The sequence below is a fragment of the Triturus cristatus genome, chromosome 7 (genome assembly GCF_964204655.1).
Source record: "Triturus cristatus chromosome 7, aTriCri1.1, whole genome shotgun sequence".
NCBI classification, from domain to species: domain Eukaryota; kingdom Metazoa; phylum Chordata; class Amphibia; order Caudata; family Salamandridae; genus Triturus; species Triturus cristatus.
Window position 1 is genome coordinate 768421739 of NC_140590.1, and position 17117 is coordinate 768438855.

Genomic DNA, 17117 nt, shown 5'->3' on the forward strand with positions numbered 1-17117 from the left:
TAGGTAGAATTTTGGTTCTTGAGGTTCCCTGGGTATGCTGCCACCATTGTCTTTATTAGACGCGTTCAATTGGAGGGCGCGTAGCTCCAGCTCTTTTAACTGAAGCTTGTGCGCCAGCTTCTTCTCCTCCATTGCCCATTCCAATTTTGCTAATTCCTTTTCCTGTTCCAATCTGGCCCTTTCCCTTTCTTTCTCCTGCTCTAATTTGGCCAGTTCCCATTTTAATCGCCTCTCTTCCCTCCTGTCCTCGTACTCTTCTGGAGACGCGCTCCTCCTGGACCCTGTCCTACTACTGGCCCCAGAACGTCTTCCTGGGGGCACATTCTCGGACATGTCTACATTCAAGATGTCTAGGACTTCCTGGGCGCTCTCCCCCTGAGGTGCCTCTGGCGCCTCCTGTCCCTCATCCCCTCTCCCTTCTGGGTGGGCTTCTACCCATGCCCTAATGGCGGTACGGAGTTCCGGCCCTTTTGCTTTCCGCAGCCCGGGCACCCCCATCTCCTGCGCAAACTCCCTTAGTTGCTTCACGGTGTACCCCTCGAGGTCCGCTAGCCGGGATTCCATTCTGGCAGGTGGGGACCTAGACACTAAGGAGAAAATTCCTAGGGTGTAGGCAACAGTCAATAGCTAACCAGGCTTCTTGCACTCTCTACCTGGACAGTGGAACCAATAATCCAGCAACCAATGGTTTTTGAGCTCTGGAACAAAAACGTAGGATAGGCGTTTAATTGTGGCGCCCTTCGCCTCACGGAAGGGTGCTGTATGGTCACAGGTCCCAAGGATCCCACCGCTGCCACCAATGTAGGAACCTGGGGTCACCAGGCCCTATAGGCGGTAACGTGGCGCGAGCCGGTCGGGCAACCAGAGGGCTATGTGTTAAGCAACCATACACCACACGCTTCCCATGGACTAGGGACACACACAATAAGGGACGCCACACCGTTGAAATTATGCAAATACTTCAAGTTTATCCAAGTAGGGCTGGTTAGATGCAGTTCAAGAGATAACAGTGTCATGCATGAGTTGTACCACAGACATTAAGCATATACAGGCCATACATGAGAGATGAATGCAGTTCCTAATCTAGACATGCGGTTCATGGGTATGGCTAGGCACGGGTGATTCTAGCGCTGCGCGCGTTAAGCAAGGTTTCTCTGAACGGGGCATCTAGCACAGAACAATACTCGTGATTGGTGACACTGGATACTTCAACACGGAGCCTGTAGAACGAAGCGCTCCTTGTAATCAGTGACACGTAACCCTTTGAAGTAGAGCATGTAAACTAAGCGCTACTCGTAGTCAAGGACTGGTACTACGATCAAGCAGAGCACATGAGGCACCGCGCTTCTCGTAATCACGGGCATGTAATACGTTCAGGCAAAACATATGAAACAATGCGCTTCTCGTTATCACGGGCAAGTAATACTTTCAAGTAAAGCATATAAAGTAATGTGCTGCTCGTAATCACGGGCATGTAATACTTTCAGGCAAAGCATGTAAAGCAACGCTCTACTCTTAATCACTGGCATGTAATACTTTCAGGCAAAATATATAAAGCATCACGTTCATAGTCACTGGCTCCTGGGACGGTGAAACGGAGCAGGGGAAGTCAAGCGCCGCCCGTAATCCAGGCTAGTCAGTTTCTTTAGAGTGGAGCTTTCAGCGGAGAGCGCCACCAGACTCGAGGAGCAAGTCGCTGGGTGCCGGTGCAGTTCGTGAGGCACCGCGCTCAGTTACGCTGAAGTGGGCACGCAGAAAGGATCCCTCGGCGGGGTCTCTCCGTCGCGCAGGCAAGGGGGGGGAACTCCCACGGAGGGGACGACCCGGGCCGGGTGCGGTGAGGTTCTCAGGCCAGCAGGGGGCGCACCAAGGGGAATCCCGGCCTCCGGGCTTACCTCCGTCTCGGCGTCAGCAGGCGTCCGCCCCCACGTCGATGGGGGAACTCGGCCCCGATCTTGTGCTTCTCCTCACACGGCTGCCATGGCAGCGGCGGGGCCCCGGGCTTCTCCTGGGCCTCGCGATACAGCAGGGCACTTCTCCAGGCCTCCAGGCCGCGGCGGTGAGTGCGCTGGCTTCGTCGTGGCAGGGGGGGGCTCAAATTAAGGAGGGGGGTAAAGTGCTCAGCGGAGCACGCTGCCGGGGGTCCCAGACCAGGGCAGGGAGCGCGGGGGTCACAGCGCTAGTACCTGGTCGATCCCCGGTGGCTTGGCAATCGATTTAGTAAATAGTTCAATAGGTTAGCTTGGACACGCAGTCTCAGCTCTGGCATTCAAGGCTTACAGCTCGCTCTTGTCATGCAGTCTCAGTTCTTACAGTTAGGTTTCCATTCTCAGTTGTCAGATGAAGTCTTGTGGCGCAGATGTATCTGGCGCCCTTAAGGGGTCCTGTTACTGGGGGTAGGAATGGAGAGGGCGACTAGATCCTTCCTAGTCAGGCTGGCAGAGAGTCTCTGGGTCCTCCTACTACTGGGCAAGATCAGTGGGATTCACAGGGCACCTCACTCACTTAAGAGGCAGTACCTAAATCCTGTCACTCTCAGAGGCATAAGTCCCTGGCTAGGCCCTACCGCCTACACTCCTGGTGGATTCTTCCAGCTCTGCTTCACCCCAATGGCCAACTCACCACAAAAGTTTCCCTCCCACTCTTAAGTAGCCCTAGGTCAGGTGACCTCTAGCCAAGGCGGCAAAAGTAAAACCCCACCTCCCTTCTAGAAGGTTCCAGCATATTCCAGGAGCTTCCCCACTCTACCTATGGGACAAAAAGGCGGGCTGGTGTCGCAACATTGTTGTGGGTCCCAGCCAGCTCCTGGCAGCTAGGGTGCTACTATGAAAAACGACCACCCTGCAGTAGCAGGGGTCTGTGGCAGCCATCTTGGGAGAAGGGAGCACCTGCACCTTAACACTGATTGGCAATGAAAAGGCGCCCGGAGACCTAGTCCAACATAAAAATGAGGGTGGAAAAAATGAGGCACGATACAAAAATAGAAGGGGAGACCACCCTAGGGCTGACAGGTCCAACATGCGTCCCCCCCCAGCCGAAAGAGGGGAGTGCTACCCAACCTCTAGGGAGTTCTCTTCACTAAGGCGGAAAAACCTGGAGAGACCGTCAGCATTGGCGTGGTCAACTCCGGGCCGATGTTCCACCCGAAAGTCCATCCCCTGTAGGGAAATGGCCCACCTCAACAACTTGGGGTTTTCGCCTCTCATCTGCATGAGCCAGCGAAGGGGGCGGTGGTCGGTCTGGATAAGGAAGTGAGTGCCAAAGAGGTATGGCCTCAACTTCTTCAGAGCCCATACCACCGCGAAGGCTTCTCTCTCAATGGTGCTCCATCGCCGTTCCCGAGGGAGGAGTCTTCGAGATATGAAGGCCACAGGTTGGTCTTGGCCCTCGGTGTTGAGTTGCGAGAGCACCGCACCTATGCCGTGCTCTGAGGCGTCTGTCTGTACAATAAATTCCTTGCTGAAATCGGGTGTTGCTAGTACTGGAGCTGTACACATCGCATTTTTCAGCGTATCAAAGGCTTCTTGGCATGCAGCTGTCCATATGACCTTGCGAGGTTGTTTCTTTGAGGTCAACTCCGTCAAGGGGGTCACGATAGTACCATAGCCCTTGACGAACCGGCGGTAATACCCAGTGAGGCCGAGGAAAGCTCGGACCTCGGTTTGGGTCTTGGGGGGCTCCCAAGCCAAGATGGTTTCAATTTTGGCCTGGAGGGGTTGCACCTTACCTCCGCCCACCAGGTGTCCCAGGTACACGACAGATCCCTGTCCAATCTGGCACTTGCTGGCTTTAATGGTTAACCCAGCGCGTTGCAGCGCCTGCAATACCTCCTGGAGGTGTTGCAGATGGTCCTCCCAGCTGCTACTGAAGACAGCTTTGTCATCCAAGTAGGCTGCTGAGAAGGACTCCAGGCCAGATAGTACCTGATTCACTAACCGCTGGAATGTGGCCGGAGCATTTTTGAGCCCAAAGGGCATCACTCGAAATTGGTAGTGGCCCTCTGGGGTGGAGAACGCTGTCTTCTCCCGTGCTCCGTCGGCCATGGCAATCTGCCAATATCCGGACGTCAGGTCAATGGTGCTGAGGTACCGGGCTGCTCCCAGCCGGTCCACCAGCTCATCTGCACATGGGATGGGGTGAGCATCTGTCTTCGTGACAGATTTCAACCCCCGGTAGTCCACACAGAACCGAAGTTCTGGCGTCGTACCCGGTGGGGCCGCTTTTGGCACCAACACCACTGGACTAGCCCACGGGCTGCTGGAAGGTTCTATCACCCCCAGCTCCAGCATCTTTGCCACCTCACGCTGGATGCTATCCTTCACTCGGTCAGAGAGCCGGTAAGATTTGTTCTTCACCGGGGGGCTGTCCCCTGTGTCCACATCATGGGTACACCAATGAGTGATTCCAGGCGTGAGTGAGAACAACGAGGCGAACTGTCCCAGGACATGGCGACAGTCCCTCTGCTGCTCTGGGGTTAAGGATGGGGAGAGGACTACACCTTCCACCGAACCATCCTTCTCTTGTACCGCAAGAAGGTCAGGAAGAGCTTCACTCTCTTCCTCTTCGCTCCCATCCGTCACCATAAGGAGAGCAAGCTCCGATCGCTCATGGTGCGGCTTCAGGCGGTTGACGTGGAGCACCCTGAGGGGCTGACGGGGGGTTTTTACATCCACAACGTATGTGGTCTGGCCTCGCCTCTCCACAATGTCGAACGGGCCAGTCCACCGGTCCTGGAGGGCACAAAGCTCCCCAGGTTCCATAACCCACACCTTCTGTCCAACGTCTAACTCGACCGTCCGAGCGTTGCGGTCATACCAGTCCTTCATCACGGTCTGGCTAGCCTCCAGGTTCTCTGTGGCTGCCTTCCACAGCTTGGCCATCTGGCTGCGGAACGCCAGCATGTAGCTGACAATGTCACGGGGAAGCTTCTGTGAAGTCTTCTCCCACCCCTCTTTCACTAAACTGAGCGGACCCCTAACGGGATGGCCATAGAGCAATTCAAACGGGCTGAACCCGACTCCCTTCTGCGGTACCTCCCGATAGGAGAATAACAAGCAGGGGAGGAGGAAGTCCCACTTACGCCTCAAGCCCTCTGGAAGGCTTCGGATCATCCCCTTCAATGTCCTATTGAAGCGCTCTACAAGTCCGTTAGTCTGGGGGTGGTAAGGAGTGGAGAACCGGTAGGTCACTCCACACTCCTTCCACATGGCCTGCATGTAGGCCGACATGAAATTTGTGCCCCTGTCCGACACCACGACCTTCGGGAACCCCACTCGGGTAAAAATTCCCAACAGTGCCCGCGCCACCACCGGTGCAGTGATGGTCCTCAGAGGAATAGCCTCTGGGTACCTTGTGGCGTGGTCCACCAAAACCAAGATGAACCGGTGTCCCGCTGCGGTCGGAGGGTCCAATGGCCCAACAATATCGATACCGACCCTCTCAAAAGGGGTCCCGACCACGGGGAGCGGTTCCAACGGGACCTTCAACTTAGTCCCAGTCTTGCCACTAGCCTGACAAGACTTGCAGGTCTTGCAAAAGGTGTCTGAGGCAATCCTCATCCTGGGCCAATAAAAATGGGGGACTAACCGTGCAAAGGTTTTGTCCTGGCCCAGGTGTCCAGCTAAGGGTATCTCGTGCGCTAACTCCAGCAGGAAGGCCCGGTAACATTGGGGGACCACTATGGCCCTCGAAGATCCATGTACCGGCACCCTGGGCTCACTGTATAGGAGACCATCCTCCCAATACACATGATAACCTCCCAGTTCCTGACTGGCCACTTGAGCTTCGGCCTGCCGCCGCATACCCTCAAGAGTGGGGCACGTTCTTTGTGCTTGACAAAATTCCTCCCGGGTAGGCCCTCCTTCCACTTGCCAGTCAGCAAGGGTCGGCAAGTCCTCCACCGGAACGACATCTACCTCCGCGGACTCCGGGGGCACCTCTGCGGCCTCCCCATCCGACTCACGGGGCATGTCCTCTACCACCTCCTTCTTCCCACGTTTGGGTTTGGGTTGGGCCATGATTCCAGGCTCCAACTCCGGGTGAGTTCCATGCCGGGCAGCCATGGACCGCGTGCTCACGCAAGTCCACCCTGGTAATCCCAGCATCTCAGTGTGAGCGTGAAACTCGACGTCCTTCCATTTGGTGTGCTCCAGGTCGTTCCCTAGCAAACACCCCACAGGCAAGGCAGGGCTCACAGCAACTCGCAGTAGGCCTTTGACTCCTCCCCACTCGAATGGAACACGAGCCACTGGATAGTGACTCAAACTGCCGTCAGCCAACACGGCCGGATGGAACTCCTCGGGGACTACTTGGTCTGGGGACACCAGCCGCCGCACGACAGTGGTCATGCTGGCCCCTGTGTCCCTCAGAGCTTCCACCTCCTCCCCATTAATTCTCACCCTCTGCTGATATTTAGCAGTGTTCAGGGGCAGGAACACTACGGGGACCACTTCTCTATCCCCGAGTGAAACCAGCGTCAGGCCTGTCCACTCCCCTCCCTATCTAAGGGCAGCTCCACCCCAAGCGCTATACTACTCACCCCGGGACTTTTCCCGCCCAATGGGGCTGGTGGTCGCTTGCGACACTTGGGTTCTCCTCTGTAGTGTCCAATCTCCCCACACTCGTAGCACCGCACAATCCTTGGCTGCTGACTCCTGTCAGGGTAAGTGGGTCTTGTGGAATTGGACGGGGGTGGGGTTCCTACTCCCTTCCCAAACTTATTTTGGGGACCTTTCGAGAACTCCACCTTTTTATCTCCCCCCTCTTTCTTCTGGGGGAAACCCTGTCCGCCTTTCCAGCCATCTCCCCCGGGGCCCTTGTGAGACACCCGGGTGCTCACCCAAATATCTGCCTCCTCCGCAAGCTCTCGAGGATCCTTCAGCTTGCGGTCCACCAGATGTTGGCGCAGCTCCGGAAAGCTCTTATCCAAGAGGTGCTCCCTTAAAAAAGATCGTACAACCCTTGGTAGTCCTGCACCTCGCTGCCACGCACCCAACCATCTAGTGCCTTCCTCGCATAATCAAAAAATCTACCCATGTCTGGGTGGACAGCTTATGGCTGCCACGAAACTTCTGCCTATACTTCTCGGGGTTCAGGCCAAACTTCTTTAACAAGGCCTCTTTCATGGGGGCGTACTTAACCTGATCCGCCTTGGCCAAATATAACAGGGTGTCCCTAACAGTGGGAGGTATATACCGGTAGAGACCACCTCCCCAGTTACTCTCGGGTACCCCATGGGCCGTTAAGGCTACCTCATATGCCTCCAACCACTTCATGATGTCATCCCCTAATGTATAATTGGCTAGGACTTCTTTGGGTAGGTAGAATTTTGGTTCTTGAGGTTCCCTGGGTATGCTGCCACCATTGTCTTTATTAGACGCGTTCAATTGGAGGGCGCGTAGCTCCAGCTCTTTTAACTGAAGCTCGTGCGCCAGCTTCTTCTCCTCCATTGCCCATTCCAATTTTGCTAATTCCTTTTCCTGTTCCAATCTGGCCCTTTCCCTTTCTTTCTCCTGCTCTAATTTGGCCAGTTCCCATTTTAATCGCCTCTCTTCCCTCCTGTCCTCGTACTCTTCTGGAGACGCGCTCCTCCTGGACCCTGTCCTACTACTGGCCCCAGAACGTCTTCCTGGGGGCACATTCTCGGACATGTCTACATTCAAGATGTCTAGGACTTCCTGGGCGCTCTCCCCCTGAGGTGCCTCTGGCGCCTCCTGTCCCTCATCCCCTCTCCCTTCTGGGTGGGCTTCTACCCATGCCCTAATGGCGGTACGGAGTTACGGCCCTTTTGCTTTCCGCATCCCGGGCACCCCCATCTCCTGCGCAAACTCCCTTAGTTGCTTCACGGTGTACCCCTCGAGGTCCGCTAGCCGGGATTCCATTCTGGCAGGTGGGGACCTAGACACTAAGGAGAAAATTCCTAGGGTGTAGGCAACAGTCAATAGCTAACCAGGCTTCTTGCACTCTCTACCTGGACAGTGGAACCAATAATCCAGCAACCAATGGTTTTTGAGCTCTGGAACAAAAACGTAGGATAGGCGTTTAATTGTGGCGCCCTTCGCCTCACGGAAGGGTGCTGTATGGTCACAGGTCCCAAGGATCCCACCGCTGCCACCAATGTAGGAACCTGGGGTCACCAGGCCCTATAGGCGGTAACGTGGCGCGAGCCGGTCGGGCAACCAGAGGGCTATGTGTTAAGCAACCATACACCACACGCTTCCCATGGACTAGGGACACACACAATAAGGGACGCCACACCGTTGAAATTATGCAAATACTTCAAGTTTATCCAAGTAGGGCTGGTTAGATGCAGTTCAAGAGATAACAGTGTCATGCATGAGTTGTACCACAGACATTAAGCATATACAGGCCATACATGAGAGATGAATGCAGTTCCTAATCTAGACATGCGGTTCATGGGTATGGCTAGGCACGGGTGATTCTAGCGCTGCGCGCGTTAAGCAAGGTTTCTCTGAACGGGGCATCTAGCACAGAACAATACTCGTGATTGGTGACACTGGATACTTCAACACGGAGCCTGTAGAACGAAGCGCTCCTTGTAATCAGTGACACGTAACCCTTTGAAGTAGAGCATGTAAACTAAGCGCTACTCGTAGTCAAGGACTGGTACTACGATCAAGCAGAGCACATGAGGCACCGCGCTTCTCGTAATCACGGGCATGTAATACGTTCAGGCAAAACATATGAAACAATGCGCTTCTCGTTATCACGGGCAAGTAATACTTTCAAGTAAAGCATATAAAGTAATGTGCTGCTCGTAATCACGGGCATGTAATACTTTCAGGCAAAGCATGTAAAGCAACGCTCTACTCTTAATCACTGGCATGTAATACTTTCAGGCAAAATATATAAAGCATCACGTTCATAGTCACTGGCTCCTGGGACGGTGAAACGGAGCAGGGGAAGTCAAGCGCCGCCCGTAATCCAGGCTAGTCAGTGTCTTTAGAGTGGAGCTTTCAGCGGAGAGCGCCACCAGACTCGAGGAGCAAGTCGCTGGGTGCCGGTGCAGTTCGTGAGGCACCGCGCTCAGTTACGCTGAAGTGGGCACGCAGAAAGGATCCCTCGGCGGGGTCTCTCCGTCGCGCAGGCAAGGGGGGGGAACTCCCACGGAGGGGACGACCCGGGCCGGGTGCGGTGAGGTTCTCAGGCCAGCAGGGGGCGCACCAAGGGGAATCCCGGCCTCCGGGCTTACCTCCGTCTCGGCGTCAGCAGGCGTCCGCCCCCACGTCGATGGGGGAACTCAGCCCCGATCTTGTGCTTCTCCTCACACGGCTGCCATGGCAGCGGCGGGGCCCCGGGCTTCTCCTGGGCCTCGCGATACAGCAGGGCACTTCTCCAGGCCTCGGCGGTGAGTGCGCTGGCTTCGTCGTGGCAGGGGGGGGCTCAAATTAAGGAGGGGGGTAAAGTGCTCAGCGGAGCACGCTGCCGGGGGTCCCAGACCAGGGCAGGGAGCGCGGGGGGTCACAGCGCTAGTACCTGGTCGATCCCCGGTGGCTTGGCAATCGATTTAGTAAATAGTTCAATAGGTTAGCTTGGACACGCAGTCTCAGCTCTGGCATTCAAGGCTTACAGCTCGCTCTTGTCATGCAGTCTCAGTTCTTACAGTTAGGTTTCCATTCTCAGTTGTCAGATGAAGTCTTGTGGCGCAGATGTATCTGGCGCCCTTAAGGGGTCCTGTTACTGGGGGTAGGAATGGAGAGGGCGACTAGATCCTTCCTAGTCAGGCTGGCAGAGAGTCTCTGGGTCCTCCTACTACTGGGCAAGATCAGTGGGATTCACAGGGCACCTCACTCACTTAAGAGGCAGTACCTAAATCCTGTCACTCTCAGAGGCATAAGTCCCTGGCTAGGCCCTACCGCCTACACTCCTGGTGGATTCTTCCAGCTCTGCTTCACCCCAATGGCCAACTCACCACAAAAGTTTCCCTCCCACTCTTAAGTAGCCCTAGGTCAGGTGACCTCTAGCCAAGGCGGCAAAAGTAAAACCCCACCTCCCTTCTAGAAGGTTCCAGCATATTCCAGGAGCTTCCCCACTCTACCTATGGGACAAAAAGGCGGGCTGGTGTCGCAACATTGTTGTGGGTCCCAGCCAGCTCCTGGCAGCTAGGGTGCTACTATGAAAAACGACCACCCTGCAGTAGCAGGGGTCTGTGGCAGCCATCTTGGGAGAAGGGAGCACCTGCACCTTAACACTGATTGGCAATGAATAGGCGCCCGGAGACCTAGTCCAACATAAAAATGAGGGTGGAAAAAATGAGGCACGATACAAAAATAGAAGGGGAGACCACCCTAGAGCTGACAGGTCCAACATGCGTCCCCCCCCAGCCGAAAGAGGGGAGTGCTACCCAACCTCTAGGGAGTTCTCTTCACTAAGGCGGAAAAACCTGGAGAGACCTTCAGCATTGGCGTGGTCAACTCCGGGCCGATGTTCCACCCGAAAGTCCATCCCCTGTAGGGAAATGGACCACCTCAACAACTTGGGGTTTTCGCCTCTCATCTGCATGAGCCAGCGAAGGGGGCGGTGGTCGGTCTGGATAAGGAAGTGAGTGCCAAAGAGGTATGGCCTCAACTTCTTCAGAGCCCATACCACCGCGAAGGCTTCTCTCTCAATGGTGCTCCATCGCCGTTCCCGAGGGAGGAGTCTTCGAGATATGAAGGCCACAGGTTGGTCTTGGCCCTCGGTGTTGAGTTGCGAGAGCACCGCACCTATGCCGTGCTCTGAGGCGTCTGTCTGTACAATAAATTCCTTGCTGAAATCGGGTGTTGCTAGTACTGGAGCTGTACACATCGCATTTTTCAGCGTATCAAAGGCTTCTTGGCATGCAGCTGTCCATATGACCTTGCGAGGTTGTTTCTTTGAGGTCAACTCCGTCAAGGGGGTCACGATAGTACCATAGCCCTTGACGAACCGGCGGTAATACCCAGTGAGGCCGAGGAAAGCTCGGACCTCGGTTTGGGTCTTGGGGGGCTCCCAAGCCAAGATGGTTTCAATTTTGGCCTGGAGGGGTTGCACCTTACCTCCGCCCACCAGGTGTCCCAGGTACACGACAGATCCCTGTCCAATCTGGCACTTGCTGGCTTTAATGGTTAAGCCAGCGCGTTGCAGCGCCTGCAATACCTCCTGGAGGTGTTGCAGATGGTCCTCCCAGCTGCTACTGAAGACAGCTATGTCATCCAAGTAGGCTGCTGAGAAGGACTCCAGGCCAGATAGTACCTGATTCACTAACCGCTGGAATGTGGCCGGAGCATTTTTGAGCCCAAAGGGCATCACTCGAAATTGGTAGTGGCCCTCTGGGGTGGAGAACGCTGTCTTCTCCCGTGCTCCGTCGGCCATGGCAATCTGCCAATATCCGGACGTCAGGTCAATGGTGCTGAGGTACCGGGCTGCTCCCAGCCGGTCCACCAGCTCATCTGCACATGGGATGGGGTGAGCATCTGTCTTCGTGACAGATTTCAACCCCCGGTAGTCCACACAGAACCGAAGTTCTGGCGTCGTACCCGGTGGGGCCGCTTTTGGCACCAACACCACTGGACTAGCCCACGGGCGTCCGCCCCCACGTCGATGGGGGAACTCGGCCCCGATCTTGTGCTTCTCCTCACACGGCTGCCATGGCAGCGGCGGGGCCCCGGGCTTCTCCTGGGCCTCGCGATACAGCAGGGCACTCCTCCAGGCCGCGGCGGTGAGTGCGCTGGCTTCGTCGTGGCAGGGGGGGGCTCAAATTAAGGAGGGGGTAAAGTGCTCAGCGGAGCACGCTGCCGGGGGTCCCAGACCAGGGCAGGGAGCGCGGGGGTCACAGCACTAGTACCTGGTCGATCCCCGGTGGCTTGGCAATCGATTTAGTAAATAGTTCAATAGGTTAGCTTGGACACGCAGTCTCAGCTCTGGCATTCAAGGCTTACAGCTCGCTCTTGTCATGCAGTCTCAGTTCTTACAGTTAGGTTTCCATTCTCAGTTGTCAGATGAAGTCTTGTGGCGCAGATGTATCTGGCGCCCTTAAGGGGTCCTGTTACTGGGGGTAGGAATGGAGAGGGCGACTAGATCCTTCCTAGTCAGGCTGGCAGAGAGTCTCTGGGTCCTCCTACTACTGGGCAAGATCAGTGGGATTCACAGGGCACCTCACTCACTTAAGAGGCAGTACCTAAATCCTGTCACTCTCAGAGGCATAAGTCCCTGGCTAGGCCCTACCGCCTACACTCCTGGTGGATTCTTCCAGCTCTGCTTCACCCCAATGGCCAACTCACCACAAAAGTTTCCCTCCCACTCTTAAGTAGCCCTAGGTCAGGTGACCTCTAGCCAAGGCGGCAAAAGTAAAACCCCACCTCCCTTCTAGAAGGTTCCAGCATATTCCAGGAGCTTCCAGTGCTAATTATGGGCAGGCCCCACACTACATCCTGTACCATTCAGGAAGGGTACAATCAGGAACCAGGCTCCGAGGGCTATCCTAGACACCTCCAGGCTTCCTTCCCCCTCACTCGGCTACCATAGTATTCGAACTTTTTTTACTAATGTCAAACTTAAAGCGCCTCCGACTGACCGGGAGCGCTGTTAATCAACCATTGAATTTAGTTACTCGACTGGACCGGATCAATCATTTTCAATGCTAGTTTTGTAAGTTACTCCTGTGGAATGTAGTAACACCAACACCATATTTTCAATTCGCGTTGCAATGTGTTTGAAGGTTTTCAGGAATCAACACTCTTCTTGCTGTAAAGGCTTGAGCAGTATACTCTTAAAACTAAGACCTACCTGGTATTTTGAACATTAAGTGCGGCGAGTACAAAGGGGTTTGTGGTCTAGAAGTAAACACATTAATTAGCCATGCGGAATCTCGTCACGCCCATATTTTTCTCCAGCTCTGTGACATTTGATTCTTCTTGCTGCAATTATAAGGCACGAGCAGATACACACTACACAGTTTGATTTTAAGCCGTCTTTTACATACACCTCTTCTACTTTAAAACAATGGCAGCAGCATCTTGGGAACCTATTTCAATCATTTAATCAGACAGGCAAAGGTCAAAATAGGTTAAGGTCTTTTTTACAAGGTACTGTGTGGAGTCTCCAAGGTACAACGAGGGTCAATGTAAACGAATACTGCAAAGGAAACCAAATGGTTCAGCCAACATTTGGGGCACAAATACAAACTAGGAACGCAGCACGCCAAATGTAGTAAAACCATATATTTTTAGGTTGTTAATAGGAAATACGAAATGTACTGCCTTGTGTAAATTCATTCCATGCAACTCGCCAGGGACTCACTAAAAATGAGGTTTCCATGTTCCTTTGCCTGAATGTTTTGTTAAGTTGACATCTTTTTGTCCTCATTTCCTCAGGAATGTGCCAGTAAGATCAGTGAGTCTAAATATCAATTTACCTGAGCCTCCCACATGCTGAGTTCAAAACAGAAATACATTTTCAAAACAGTTTACGTTTTACTGACCTAGAGTAGCAGCACTAATAAGCGATCATAGACCTCAATCGTAAAGAATAACCAGAGCGATCTGCTCCCATGCCAGGACTGCCCTCAGAAACATGAATATCATTTACACATTCTTATTGGGACATGTGAGAGACCATCATCTGGAGGCAATCTTCCCCTACTTCGGGAGACCTAGCTCAAAAGGTGGCTTCCATTTTCCATACAATTTCAAAGGGCTGACCTTTTTATTCAGCCTTATATGGAAGCAGAAATAAAAACAAAGATGGGGCTATTCAATATCCAAACCCAGTATCCGTAAGATCCTTTCTGAGGGCAAACATTGTGTTCAGGCTCCTACCACACGCTGAGCAGTTACACAGCTCTGGTCACCTACTGTATGGACTACGCTCACTTAGTGTTCACGCTGTGCTCCAAAACAACTAGATCTTCCTGCCCGCAGAACTGTCTCACAGCAGTATATACTTGGATGAGCCAACACTGGGTCAAGCTCAACATGTACAAAACTGAAATTCTAATTTTTGCCACCAATAAATATATGGCAACCATCTGTTTGGCCGGTTACATGTGGACCTTGTCCTCTGCTCTTTAGAACAGCCATGAGAATAGGAGTCAAAATTGGACAGACAAGTGTTGGTTGTGGCATCAACAAGCACATTTCACCTCCGTTAACAATGCACTGTTTCGTCATATCCAATCTAACTCATGCGCCTTGGCTATTTCAGCAATAATTGAGATATGAATGGACTATTACTATAGTCTTTACCCTAATATAACAAGCATTTGTTATGCAGTAGGTCTCGCAATTGCGAGATTTTGAGCTACTGGCATTGTAAATGACAATCCCTTTTTATTTGTGTTTAAAAAACATGCAATAATAAAAGGCATTATCATTTAAAATACCAATAGGTTAAAGTTTCTAAAATGTGAGACCTATTGCATTGCAAATGTTTGTTATTAGATGCATTCAAGCAATTGCGAAGGACATCTTGGAATGATGATGCTTCTGTTTGACATCAAACATTTAACAACAGTTTTAACAATTTGTGAGCATATGTGAAGGTGTTTTTTATTTTGACCGTTCCATTTGCACTGCAACAATGCAATTTTGGAAAAACAAACGAACAGTACAAGTTACCGAATTCCTTGCTCAGTTTGCAGATACCTCAGCTGGTGTAAGTAGCCCAACGGGGGAAGAAGAAAAAACATGTAGCATGCGCAGTTCAAGGACACCAAACAGACATTAATTAGTATATAGTGCATGCTCCTTCGAAGAGACAAACGCATGAGGAGGAAGTGAAACGGGGACACACTGACCAATGAGAAGCAAAGAAATGAGAGCCAACCAATGGTCAATGATGCAAGGGTTCAAAGCCCTATTTAAGTTTCTTTTTTTTTTGTTTACCAGAGACTCGCAAGTGAGAGCACATGTACAGTCTTGGGTGAGACCTAAAAAGGAAAGGTTATTACTCCTGAACTTTGGATTAAATTCTGTGATCGATTTGAGAAAAGTGATTGTGCTAGGTGATGTTGAACGGGGTAGGAAGACTAAAGTAGGAGGGGGTTGCTATGCTGAAGCAACATGGCAGGCATGAGAAGGTTCCAGTAGCAAAATAAATGGGCCCAGATTGGAGACCAAGAACACTTTTCAGAGTGCATCCTAATATTGGCCATATATTCTGCCACAAGCCCATTCACCTTTGAAGATTAAAAGATACCACTCGGTATGTGTGGAAAGCTACAAGTAAAGAATAAACTAAATATTAAACTACTTTCGAATACAGACCTCCTTATAGGTGACAAAGCTGACAACACTTCATGACACGTGTCACTCTGTAATTTTCTGTGTTTGACTCAGGAGTTTAATAATGCACCACAAATTAAGTAGGTGTGATTGTAGCTGTAGCCCTATATTTTATTCACACATAATCTTATTAAAGGGCAAGTGAACCCTACTGGAACATCCATCACTAAGAAGAGCATTATAGAAGCAATCCATGGAGATCATGTCCCCTACCTAATGCTCAGCAACTCTACTGTGGCACACATCTTTTCTGCGTGGTCTATTGCACTGCAGCACGTTATCTATACATCCATTTCCAAATGGTCCCTTGACCCACAATCTCGCCCCCCACCCCCTTTTGGTCTGTTGCTGTGCTTTCTCTTAAATAGCAATGCATTGCCTCACCGTACCTTTTCAATAGAGCCAATCGTCACTCCGGCTGCACATGACACCACCATATGTCGATCTTCAATATCTGGCCCAATCTCATCCAGCACAAAGGGTATTATGTGAGGCTTCACAGCCAGAAAGAGCACATCGCTGTTCTTCACTGTGTCCTTGTTGCTTGTGGTGAAATTTATACCAATTTTCTAAGATTAATCAGGAAAAAATGGGAAATATAATATTTAAAAAATACCAGTGAGCAGCAATGCATACAAAGTCAAACATTCACATCTGTCACTCGAGCCTATCTTTCTTCGTTTGACCCTGTGGTTTTTCTTTCAACTCAGATACACATCTCATGCCTTGATGTTCATCTCATGCCCAGCAACGCCTCCTCCCATCTCATCACATTGCTCCATTTCACTTGGAGTCACATCTGTCCCAGTGACTAACCAAGCATTAGATGATGTCTGCTTACCCTTAGCCAAGACACAGTGGGAAGGTCTGTGTCCGGAGAACTTGCCAAGATTTTGTGTGTTGCCAGGACCCCTGGAACAAGAAAAAATTGATGAATTAAATCCCACACATGCTCTAATATACCATTCCCACTCAGTGCTTTCACCCACCTGACTGCTCTGCAATTAAAGTCTCACACCATTATCCGACCTTCTGCAGATCACCCTGTGCTGAGTACTCTGCAGAAAAGTGCAACCTTGAGGCTGTGCAGAGATGGTGCACATAATCCTGCACATTTCACAAACTTTATATCCACTTAACTTCTGTTGAGTGTCAAGATATGAGCAGCTTATACAACCTATTGGATCTGTTTCTCTTTGTTTTGATTCATTCCACCTCTTTTCCTCCAAAGAGTTGTTCCTTGAACTTATATCCCAAGGAAGCCCTGTGTACAAAATAGTATTGTAAAAAGGCAAGTGTAAATCTATTTTTTACACTGCTTTCACAAGCAGAGAATTAACTTCCAAAACAGGGGGGTAAAAAGGGTTAATCTATGCAGATGATTCAAAGAGGAGCACCACAACCATACACAAGAGCATCGATAAGCACCCAATTACTTCTTGTAAGAGAACTCAGGAGCACACTAAAATGAGATGCGCAGATGGGACGCGGCTATTGAGTCACATCTATAGTGCATGGCTCCTTAGGGCCGGGAGGTCGAGTGGAAAATGGTTTCCCCTATTTTTGTTAGTTCCAGCATAACTCTCACACATGTGCAGACTTGGAGTAAACACAATGAAAGCTGGTAGGAAGTAAGGGACCTGGTCCACACAAGCTTATCCTAGAGGTTCCCACTTTCTATAAGACACAAGTAGGAAGAAGTAGGCTGAGGCTGTAGTCAGTTATGATCGGAAGTAAGCAGACACTAGGGCCACACTGTCAGGCGTTCTACTATAAATATGTGAGTATCTCTCTCTGAAAGCAGAAGAACTGGTCCAAGGCTCTAAAAGAGGTGCAGTGACTTAGACATTTTTAAAA

At 51.7% G+C, this 17117-nt stretch overlaps 1 protein-coding gene across 1 annotated transcript in view; it reads right to left on the reverse strand.

Moving 5' to 3' along the window:
* PYCR1 (pyrroline-5-carboxylate reductase 1) overlaps window positions 1-17117 on the reverse strand; it is a 168464-nt gene that overhangs the window by 65083 nt on the left and 86264 nt on the right. Inside the window, exons 3-4 of the mRNA XM_085617551.1 lie at window positions 16102-16172; window positions 15650-15829 (exon numbers count right to left, since the gene is read on the reverse strand). Coding sequence (XP_085473677.1) covers window positions 15650-15829; window positions 16102-16172 — 251 coding nt within the window. The remainder of the gene's footprint in view (window positions 1-15649; window positions 15830-16101; window positions 16173-17117) is intronic.